At 37.4% G+C, this 11,197-nt stretch overlaps 2 protein-coding genes across 3 annotated transcripts; both read right to left on the reverse strand.

Annotated features, from left to right (window-relative positions):
- Positions 1-283: 283 nt before the first annotated feature.
- LOC147399995 (uncharacterized) lies at positions 284-5,587 on the reverse strand. Of its 2 annotated transcripts, XM_086445583.1 has the most exons (6): positions 5,435-5,587; positions 5,220-5,340; positions 4,313-4,433; positions 3,659-4,071; positions 2,307-2,610; positions 284-1,510 (listed from the first exon to the last, which is right to left on the reverse strand). In XM_086445583.1, exons 2-6 carry the CDS (start codon positions 5,261-5,263, stop codon positions 461-463), a joined length of 1,932 nt encoding a protein of 643 aa, XP_086301709.1. In that variant the 5' UTR covers positions 5,264-5,340; positions 5,435-5,587; the 3' UTR covers positions 284-460. The 2 variants fall into 2 exon arrangements, with proteins under 2 accessions (XP_086301709.1, XP_086301708.1); XM_086445582.1 differs by having other exon boundaries at positions 5,220-5,560.
- Positions 5,588-6,751: 1,164 nt separating this feature from the next.
- On the reverse strand, positions 6,752-10,787 carry LOC147399996 (uncharacterized). The gene is made up of 4 exons (XM_086445584.1): positions 10,644-10,787; positions 9,682-10,536; positions 7,867-8,053; positions 6,752-7,396 (listed from the first exon to the last, which is right to left on the reverse strand). Exons 1-4 carry the CDS (start codon positions 10,764-10,766, stop codon positions 6,858-6,860), a joined length of 1,704 nt encoding a protein of 567 aa, XP_086301710.1. The 5' UTR covers positions 10,767-10,787; the 3' UTR covers positions 6,752-6,857.
- Between the last annotated feature and the right edge of the window lie 410 nt (positions 10,788-11,197).

Genomic DNA, 11,197 nt, shown 5'->3' on the forward strand with positions numbered 1-11,197 from the left:
CAACCAAGATTAAAATAAAGATACCACGGATCAAAGAATTCAATCATTTTCTTATTTTTCAATTCTCATGAAAAAAATACCCAATCTCATATGGATCAGATTGGAGATTTATACCTTGTCCAAACTGTGATTGTGCAGGATGAGTGTATAGAGCAATTTAAGATATTCAATGGATGTGACGAAAATTAGATGGCATCATCACGTTGGATTTACTTAAGAGGGAGATGCAATGACTTGCTTTCAGTGATGGAGATGATAAAAAAGGAGTATGATATGGCCACAATTTCCAAAGGCATTATTTTTCATTTAGATTCTCTTAAATATTCCATCCATAAGATACAGAAAATGACCCTTCAACGATCATATAAGTGAAGCTATATTACATAATCACACCCCCTATGAAATTTTCCTGTGGAGAAATTACAGATGCAGACAACCCACGAATTTCTAATCCCTGATACTATCTACTCCGTGCATTCGACCTATTCTGATCGTCATAAAGAGGATAGTGATCCGAGGTAGGTATCCCCGATCTCACACTTGGATAGGGTCCTGGAAATCCATTGTTGGGGGGCATTCTTGGCACCAAATCTGCATAAGGATACGTATATCTACTCGAAGCAGGAAGACCCATTCCATTATCCATACTATGATCGTCAATTAATGGTCTGAGAGAAGAAATTCCTGACCCCATCTCCAAGTTCGGACTCGAAATGTACCGATGACCAGCCGTAACTCCAACTCCCATACCAGAGTAAGGCCCCAATAAGTTAGTCTGATTAGTAATATTAGCTTCGGATGGCAAACTTATAGGTTGTTGGTATCTCGCCAGACTTGATCCAGAATCGGAGTAAAAAGGCCTCAATAAGTTGGTCCGAGTAGTAGTAGTAGTTCCGGATTGCAAGCTTGTAGGTACTCTAAAAAGCCCAGCACATCCAACTGGAATCTCTCTGTCATCCCCAGCCTTGAAGGCTGGGACAGGAGTATCCGTAACTCTGACCATATGCCCACCTTGGGTTGGTAAAGGCAATCTGTGGAGTTCATGTTTCAGAGATAGTTTGGCACGTTGAAGTGCCTCCAACACACCCCCCAAGACGGGTGTTCCGTGATATGTTGTTACTTGAAGTTTGTTTTGCATCCCCGACGATTCTCCTTTGTAGAAACTCCCATCCGCATGAAATGAAGATGATTTCTGCACTGACTGATCCTGATAATGCTTCCCATTTGATTTAGTTTCTAGGTTCTCTTGACTTGGGAATGAAAATTCAGTGTTGACCATTAAACCATTGCATTGTGGATCATGTGAGCATCCAATGTCAAGATGTGGAGGAGGCAGGAAGCCGTTGGGAAGAGTTTTGGATGCGGCCTCTCCCCCGTGGCAAACACGTCCCACCCCCGACTCTCCACCTTGACCATGAGAGAGAATTGTGTCAGCAGGCTCTGCAGTTTCTACCCTTATCTCATCCCTTTCTTCGGTGATATCTGACCGGTTCCCAGGTTCACATGAATCCTGTTCATTTTGCAATCAAGAAACAAAAGTTATTGAAGACCTTAAATAAAATATGTATTGCAAATCAATGATAGGAAATACTAATAGTCCACAAAGATGTGAAGCATCAAAGTAAATGGGAGATTAAAAAGGAAGAACCAAGCACACATGTACTAGAGGATCCTGGCAAATGAACATTCAGCCAAATTCATAAGATTTTGATTTCCAGATCTGAAGTATCTTGTGTTTAAGAATACACCATCGGGGATCGAATAAACCCCAAATTCAAGGACAGAAGTTGGTAATGCAGCTCAAATCAAATTTCAAAAGCAATGAAGAATCAGAAGTGTTCCTTGAGCCGAAGCAAGTTAATACCCCACATACCACTAAGCGAACAACAGTGGGGACTCATACACCAATCAATACTCCCATAATCTAATGGTCAAACACTTGAAGGCAACCCCTGAACAATAGATGCTAAATTTCAGAGACCCATTATTTTATTTTATTTTTTGCTTGGTGGGATTAGTGGTTAGCATGAGAAGGGGTTCAAAAGGTTTGAACCTAAGACCTTGGGAACAACCTCCACAAGATCTTACCACTTAGCTTAGTGGTCCTTTCAGAGACCCATTATGATCTTGATACACTAGCATCCAGACCCACAACTCTTTTGAGGGCAAGAAACGTTTCTAAATACTGTGTACAAGTGACCGCTACAGCACAAGTATTTCCTACTATTTGTTGACAACATGTGAATCATGTCAGATTTGTTGACAAGAAGCAAAAAATTTCATAGAAACGCGATGAAGAAACATACTGGAGTACAACTGTTGTTCTCTCTGAACTTCTGCTCCCATTCTCTCTGAGCATTTTCCTCTGCCTCATGTTTACCAATGAGTTGGGCCTGGTGATCAAGTGCTCTTTCGATGTCGACATCTCTTTCATCTACATTGAAATAGAAGCCATCATTGTTTTCTTTACTTTGACCTTCTTGGGAACCTTCTTTGATGATCTGAGGCATTTCTTGAAAGCAATTAGAAACATCTCCAGGCCCAGTAGCCACTCCATTTTCACGGGCATCAAGTGGGAGAGATTCTACACCTCCCACAGTTGCTGCGGATCTGGCAACAGAAACAGCTGTGAGAACCAGTCTGTGCGTGTCAGGGGGAGCAAGTGCAGAGAATAGGTAGATGAGTTGGAAGATAAAAAATACAAAAACTTAAGCAACATTACTACGGACCCTAAAAAAGACTCCCACATATGATGCACATGTAAGGGAACACCACCAGATGACCATAACCATCAAGTCTGGTTTTTTTTCTTTCTTCCTTTTACACGGTTCTCCCTTTGTTATTGTTTAAAAGAATGCGATAGATAAGATGGTTATGTTCATTTTTTTTTATTTTTTTGATAGGCAATGATAATTTATTAGAGTCCAACTAGCCTTACTAAATTAGTAAGATTTCAACTCTTACCACGGATTGTTGAGCTCACCTTGTGGCATATCCAAAAACATGATCTGATGCCACAAGGGTGGTAGAGGACAAAATTCCATGAATTTTGGAAATAAAAATATTATTTTTCACCACCTAATTTCAATTTTAAATTTTGGAGTTCCATGGAAGTTTGGTAGCCGTCCATTTTCAAAACCTTGGATCAAGCCCAGAAGATAAAATGTTTTTTTTTATCCGAGATTTTCTATGAAATCTAGAGGGCAGTGGTGTTGGATTGCCAATGTGGCAATCCATTTGAGCTCAAGGACATAGTAAGAGTTAAAATCTTACTGAGTTAGTAAGGAATGTCTTTTTCAATTTATTAAGCATAATAGAAGATCCAAGGTGTTCAAGGTGAACAACCAAAAGAAAGAAAGAAAAAAAAAAAAAAAGGAAAAGAAAAGAAACAAGATCTCGAAGAGCACTCTATAGAGACCGACTACTTAACTACCAAATTACAAACTTTACCCCAACTTACTAGGAAATCCTCAAAGAATACCACTCTAAAGACATTAAAGACTTTTCCCCAAAAGAACAAGAAAGACAAGATTGAAAGGACAATGTCTTGAAAGGGGAGTTCATTCTCTTCAAAAATGTGTCTGCAGTTCTTAGCATGGAAGATGTCTTAGGTGTGATATAAATGAAACATAAAACAAGAAAGGATTCAAGAGTTAACCTTGTTTCCCTTTGCTTTATATGGCGGCGTGACTTCCCCAAACGTGGTTTTGTGGAAGACCTACGAATAGGCATGAAACTGCTATGCCTCCTAGCGTGATCACTACACTTCTTTTCAAGAGAATCTGGACTACCATTGCAACTTTTCCAAGAAGCTTCATGCCCCAAACCTGACAAGTCCTCCACTTCTTTTCTCCTTGGTCTTGAGCTCGTCGAGCTTTTCTCTTCCTTTGCAGAATGATTACCATCTTTAGATTCGCAGAGAATCCCCTCGTGGTCAGAGCTTGAATCATATGCCTCAGAGAAGTCACCAATCCCATTGTTCTCCAAAATCGCTAGAACCTCGGCTGTTGCCTTCTCAGCTTTCTTTCTTTGGAGAGAGACAATTTTTAGTTGTTCTTCCAGTTCCACTACCTATGTGCATTTCAAACCACCACATGGAATGAATGTTATTTAAACAACTGCAGAATAATTGACCGTAAATTCATCAGAACACTCTGAAAAATACTAAATGAAGCTTGCTTCCGTGACAAACAAACGAAACACAAATTAAATTGTTTAATATGTATATATAAAAAAATAGGGAAAAAAAATTTAAGAGTAGACCAAACAATATGGCTCCACAGACAAGACCAAAAATTTCGATTAAACTAACCCTTTTAGCCAGTTCATCAGCTCTTTGTCTCGCAGAACTTGAGATAGATCTTTCCGACTGTAACTGAGCACGAAGGAACTCGTTGGTCATTGCAGTCGAATCCTCCATAACAGTTTTCTGGCTGAAAAGTAAGAACCAAATAACTCAATATCATCTGAAACCACACAACCTATTACAAGGTACCATGAACGTCTAAAAATTCCACACAAAATTACTAAAATCAAATCAGCAAAAACATGTCCATGTTCAAACCCTAACCCAAATAGTATTGAATCACTAAGCACCCAAATCCTCAAGTTTTCCTTACAAATATCATACCCTAAGCTACATGTAAATAAAATTCAGAGGCAAATATGAAAAACCCAAACATTCAATCAAAATTCAAAGTTATGTAGTAAATTAATTATTGAAGTAATCTCAAATTTTAATTAGTATCCAGAACTCAATACATCCGAACTCCAAAAAACAAATACAGAAAAGTCACAAGAAAAACCCTAATTCACACTCTTGAAAACCCCAACACGATTATTTTGCAAAAACCCCATTTCAGGGACAACTTAAGGCATAGGAATTCACAACAACAACAAAAACAAACTAATAAAACAAAAAAAAAAACCCAATTGTCAAATTCAAACACTCAGAACTCCCAACCTCCACAATTTGTAAAATAGGAACTATGAATTAAGCCCTAACTCACATATGTCCATCAAAATCCATGAATCCAATCAATCAAAAAAAAAAACCCATGAATCCATCCAAAAACAGTCAACCAAAAGCAATTCAAATAAATGGGCACTTATGACCCTTAAAACTCTAATTCCAAGCTTCAAAAACTCCATAAATTTCACCATAACTTCAGAAAATCACCAAATACCAACAAAAAATACACATCATTTGAACTCCTCACCTTTGATCTTGCTTTTTCTGATCTTCGTTCACAGAATTCTGCATTTTGAGATGAGAACTCGAAACCAATCCACAAAATCCCTTAATTCGAAACTCAGCTTCTGCTACATCGATGAAACAACCTTACAAACCCAAAAACCAATTTAAACTCAAACTGAACAATCCGATCTACAAAAATTCAAACAAATTGGAGAATCGCAGAGAACTGGAACTCACCTCAGAACACGAATTAAATCAAATTCTCAATATAAAACCATAGAAAAGTTATTATAAATTTCCTCTTTTTGGAACATTAAGGAGAACAAGAAGACGACGACGACCAACAAGGGCGCGTTTGGATGTTAGCGTTTCGCTCACGCGTGATCTACGAAATTGAAGAGTATTTTCTAGCTCTCGATTCTTGACTTAACTAAAGATAAAGTACTCCAGTGAGTTGGTTATTTATCTAACTTAGAGTATTATTTTCTCACACTTGGCATTAGAAAAAGCTATATATCAAAATATGTGGGCCACGTAATGGGTGGACATGTCACTCCCTCTTATTGATAGGTCAATATTGAATAGTGCATTTAACGACGAAGCATAGGATCTATACTCCTCTTCTTTATCAACGAAGTCCACACCAACGGCCATTTCAAACGTCCCCACTTTACTTCGTGTGCCACGTTGCATGTTGACCCATCAATACTTGGCTCACCTGAATTCCCAAGTCAAGAATAAGCCTGATCGGTGATTAACGAAAAGGGCTACAAATTACCAATTAGGCTAATTATTGATGAGTCACAATGCACCCAAATGGGTTTCAAATCCCACTCCCTTGACATTGAAGTTGTATTACGAAAAGAGTCGTGATAAAATGACACGCTATCACGTACACAATTGATGTGGCAAGTGCCCAAAATCATAGATCTTTTTCTTCGAGATACACAAGGAAAAAATGTACAGTTGCCGTGTCAATCGTGTACGTGTCAAGCATCATTTCATCATTAATCTTATGGAAAAGGTCTGTCCAATACCTTCTCTCCAATTCAAACTAAATATTATGCAAGTTGTTGGGTCAGAAAATATAACGACACATGTCACCTGAAGGTACAACTTGAATCTCGCCCTTGATTCAACTACAAAAATATTGAGAGAGAAACACCAACCTTTAATGCTATTATTCCATTATCAAGATTTCGGTACATTATGTTATCAAAAGTCAGTCATCAATAGATTTGACCTTATAAAGTCAACATATCAAGTCAACAAATAAAACACGGCATTAGACAAGAATGGTGTAACACCTCGAAAACGACATTCTAGGTTAGGAGATTGAAGGGAACTCTCACATGAGAAGAAAGGAAACGATTGCAAAACCTCATTTTAACTTCAAACGGATATTACAATCAAAAGAGACAAAATGCTTAATATCTTTCTTGAAATCTACAAAATAGATTTTCATTAAAAGCAAAGGTATGCAATACTCTATGTTAACACGCTAAGACAAATTTGCTAATGATAAGCGAAGAAATTGAGTGGTACTCAACAAAGTAGCTAAACCCTAACTAGGGGATCATCTTCCATACATTTTTTTTTTCAAAATACATAGTGAATACGTATAATACATCAATCATTTCTCGTTGATTAACCAATTAGATCAAACAGAAAGTCCAATAGAATGAACGAGTTCGATTGAGATTTCCTCCACCAAGAAACTAAATATGGCTAGCTCGATTGCCACAGCCGTGTCTTGAACATGCTCATGAGTTTTGAGCCACGTTTCTTCCTCCCTTCTGAAGTCCAATCCAACCATCATGTCAATAGTGTTCCGCTCTACCTCCTTCGATGAGTCCAATCTCATACAGAGTTTATTCACCAACAACTCCCGATCAACATAGTCGGCCTCTTCCATCTTTTCCTCAGCCACGAGATCTAAAATTAGTCTTTCCATGTGTGAAGGAACTTTCCTAAAGTTAAAGAGCTTCGACCGACTAAGGACTTCTCTAATAAAAGCATCATTCTTGTTATTATCTGTTAATATTGAATCATCGTCATCACTACTGTAATCAGATTCTTCTTCCTCTTGGTCTTGGTCTTCATCTTCTTCTTCGGTGATTCTTTTTTCAAGTTCAATTGGATCTAACTCGGCTAGTCGTTCAAATCTGCGAAGCTTGTGCAATAACTGTTGTTTTGTTCCTGTAAAATCACAAAGAAATTAGGACAAACAAAGAAGTGATCACTTGGTCAAGAATGCCAAGAAGTAGTATATTATGTTAAAACCTTTGTTTCCATCATGTAATATCAGTTTCATGTGAAGAGCTTAATTAAAGAAGTACAACTGATTCCATAACATGACAATCCACGAATGAATTATATAATATAGATCAAATCAAATAACCATAATCATCAGATCTCATTTGGGTAGTCATCGTGAATCGTCCATTTTCCAATTTGACAATGGGAGATCTTTTTTGGAACCCTTATAGACAGTCACTGCATGCTCTATAAGGGTATGTGGTACATAAGTGTTCTAATTTAAACAAATTGACAAATTTAAATGTCTAAAGAAACTAATCAATTTAAATGAAAAATAACGAAGCCACCAATATATTAATAAAACAGATTTTGATGGTTTTGAGGAATGTGGATCATGTATTAGTACGTACTTTGTACAATGGCAAAGCTACGTTCGAGTTCAAAGCCATCTTTCTCCTCCTGAGTTTGCTCATTTTCTTGTCCTTCTTCTTCATCGAATTGAGGGTCCAAAACAGAAACAGGACTAGACTGCTCCTTCTCTTCGTCTTGGTAATCGTTGCCGACACAATTTAGGTGCCCTTCATCATTCTTTACTGCCTAAAAAATATTCAAATCGGCCTTTTAGTGTTAATAGACCATTAAGATGGATTATAATTTAAACATTACGTGAAGAGATTGAGGAAGATGTTGCCTAACTATAGAAACAAAATTTTAGAGTGCTATGTGATTGACAGATACCAAATCAAATACTAAAAGAAAATTTTTACATGATACAATGAGCCGAGTTGAATATTGGGTGGTTGAGAAGCATCATGTTAATAAACTGAGCTTAGCAGAAATGAGGATGTTGAGACGAATGAGTGAGAAATTAGAAAAATGCAAGAATAGCTCTAATAGGCAATAAACTAAGAAAAAGGCGACTCAGATAGTTTGGTCATGTTCAAGAAACATTCATGTTGAAGGTTCAGAAAGAGTCCAAAACATATGCACCTAGGGTGGAGAATTGAAACCCTCCTCCCACACCTCAACGCATTTCATGTAAGCTATAATCTAAGGAAATTTTGAAAAGAGTGCTGATTATGTAACTAACTAATGTGGCAGGTGAAAGAATGGTACATTAATTTCCCTTCGAATGACAATTGCCCCCACAAGACTTTGAGACACTCCTATATTTTCAACTATTTACATGCCCCATTTGTCTCCACTCCCTCACCTCTCTCTCCCCATTTGCCTCCACACCCCCCCCCCCTGACATCTTCAAGTTCTTCAACTATACAACCAACTATAGTTTGCCCCCACTACAAGAAAATCCTAGCTCTAGATCTGGATTCTTCTAGAAAAATGGGAGAAAGACCCCAAAAGCAACCTAGAGATAAAATTTTGAGCAATTATGCTAATGCGAATCGTTAGTCAACCCCATTTCCTAGGGATAAGGCTTTGAAGATGATGGTGCATGATAATGGATTACAAGTTCACTTCAGCCCCTTATTCTAACCTGTAAGTCGTGCTGGGGTGACACAGGATTTACTGTGATTCTCACAATTCTGACGTAGAGATGCATACATAACCGTAGATGATTTTTACTCGTATCACAAGGAAACACATCTATGGTTACGTGCACATCGCACGTCAGACTTATGAGAATCGCAGTAAATACCCTGTGTCATTCCCAGCATTTTCCTGTACAAAATTCAGAAATAATGAAAACCATTATGTTGACATTAAAGTATGCAATTTTGCCACAACGATAGTCTTATGGAATGTTTAATATTTAATACAAACCACCCGTAAAAACAAAAACAAAAAAGGGAATTTGTCGTTTTATTGAAAATATTTTTTTTAAGAAAATTAAAAATGTTTCATGCCATGAAAATAACGAGAATACCCTTCATAAATGCTAAAAATTGTGTGAAGTACGGAAACCACGTATACTGGGTATGTCATTTTGAAACAGACATTTTAGAAAGAAAAAAACAAAACAAGACTATTTCGCCGACAACTCAAGGACTGCGATCTCACTCAATCGAGTCACGACTCTTGACTCAACCCGGATCGTCCTTCACATTTTTTAATCTCTTTAAGGGAAATTTTAGTTTTAATTTTAAAATATTCCAACTTACAGACTATCGTTAAACGATTCAATTCCGAGTCACGATTTTTAAAGTCTTAAAGATAAAATGGAAAATTTATTTTACCGAAAAAAGTAAAATTATGGGGAAAAAAACCTGTTTTTTGCGGCGACTCGGAGACGTAGCAGAAATCTCGAATTCCGGCGACGAGTGACCAGAAGGAGAGCGATTTTGCAGACCAAATCGAAAAGGGTTCGAGTCAAATCCATGATCGCATGAACCAAAGTCTGCAATTTTTCTCTCTTTGTAGACGAACTCTGTTTTGTCAGAATTTTCAATCTTGCTTGTCGAAGTCTCTAAATCCAGAGATTTCTCTTCGTTAATCTCACACCAATCATTGTTAAGTATTCTATTACAAGAAAACGAGAAACCCATATCGTTAATCTTGTTCTCATTGTCATCTGGTCTCTCCTCTGTAACATTTGTATGATCCTCAGAGGAATCCCAACTCAAGATATCCTTCACAGAGACTCTAACCTGATCTCCTTCGAATTCATGCTTTGGATTCCTCTTTCGATGAGTTATTCTCTTCAAGATCGATCCCAAGAACCCAAAGTTGAGATTTTTAGGGGTTTTAGGTTTCTTGGCAGACGACTCCTTCTGAATCCGCAAAGCAGCTTCGAGAAGCAGAGTTGCAGTCCTTGAAGGGATGTGAACGAAAAGGGTATTCGAGTCTGTAATTGGGCTTTTTGTTGGAGCAGAGAAATCGAAAAGAGGGGACTTTTTAACGTCAGGAGAGTCGTGGAAGGAGAAAAGGCAAACATTTTTACAGAAATTTCTTTGAAAGATTGGGTTTTGTGTGATGGGTTTTCTTGTTTTGGCCTGTAAATGGGTTTTGGATTCTTGTCTTTTGAACTGGAAACGTCTCTCATCAATGTAGTTTTTCAGAACAAAAGGTTCTTGGTCTTCGTTCAATAACTGTCTGAGATGCTTTGAATCCATCATTAAGCCCTGAAAATTAAAGCAAAAAAAAAAAGTCAATTTCGAAGTTTCTTAAGTAGCTTTGTGTTTGAGCTCTCCATGAAACAGTTGGAAGAGATTTCAGTTTGAATTTCAACTGGGAACGTAGTTCGAAGAGACGATTGAGTGTGATATTGGGTGGAATACGAGACCCAGCAGAAAGAAAGACAGTGAGAGGATGGAATGTGAAGATCTCGTGGTTTGAAATCTGGGTTTACCATTTCGAGGAATTGAGATAAAAAAACATATAATAAAGCAAGAATTTTTTTTTACTGTTTCAACTTTCCACTGTAACCGGTAATTTTTTTTTTTTTCAGTTTAAAGTTTTGCAGAAAAGCTAATTTGCAAGTAATTTATGCTAATAATGTGGTGGGCTAGCTATAATGTCTTTTGATTTGGTGTATTAAAGAAGGGACTATTATCAGACCAATTTTTACTAAGAGCACTCCAACATGTGTTCTAATTCATGAAGGTTTTCATACGAATTAGGGTGTTTTTAGCAATTGGTGTGGAAATAGAATCTCTCTTAAAGAGAGACATGTGACATTACCACAGCATCAAAATCAAAATATATCCGTAAGTCACTTTGTTTTCGTCACACCAAAATTGGCTATATGTTACAGTCACAAAATCTCATTTAGGCGTTAATTGC

Source organism: Akebia trifoliata, chromosome 6, assembly GCF_017979445.1.
Source record: "Akebia trifoliata isolate Shusen 1 chromosome 6, ASM1797944v1, whole genome shotgun sequence".
In the NCBI taxonomy this organism is placed as follows: domain Eukaryota; kingdom Viridiplantae; phylum Streptophyta; class Magnoliopsida; order Ranunculales; family Lardizabalaceae; genus Akebia; species Akebia trifoliata.

What these genes read in the sequence shown, in the direction of transcription:
- LOC147399995 (XM_086445583.1), bottom strand. Translation starts at nt 5,263, where the DNA reads ATGCAGAATTCTGTGAACGAAGATCAGAAAAAGCAAGATCAAAG. An exon ending in CAGAAAAAGCAAGATCAAAG is followed by an intron (nt 4,434 to 5,219) that starts GTGAGGAGTTCA and finishes CTTACTTTTCAG; the next exon opens with CCAGAAAACTGTTATGGAGG. An exon ending in AGAACAACAGTTGTACTCCA is followed by an intron (nt 1,511 to 2,306) that starts GTATGTTTCTTC and finishes CAAAATGAACAG; the next exon opens with GATTCATGTGAACCTGGGAA.
- LOC147399996 (XM_086445584.1), bottom strand. Translation starts at nt 10,766, where the DNA reads ATGGTAAACCCAGATTTCAAACCACGAGATCTTCACATTCCATCCTCT. An exon ending in CGAGTCGCCGCAAAAAACAG is followed by an intron (nt 8,054 to 9,681) that starts GTTTTTTTCCCC and finishes AATATTTTTTAG; the next exon opens with GCAGTAAAGAATGATGAAGG. An exon ending in TAGCTTTGCCATTGTACAAA is followed by an intron (nt 7,397 to 7,866) that starts GTACGTACTAAT and finishes GTGATTTTACAG; the next exon opens with GAACAAAACAACAGTTATTG.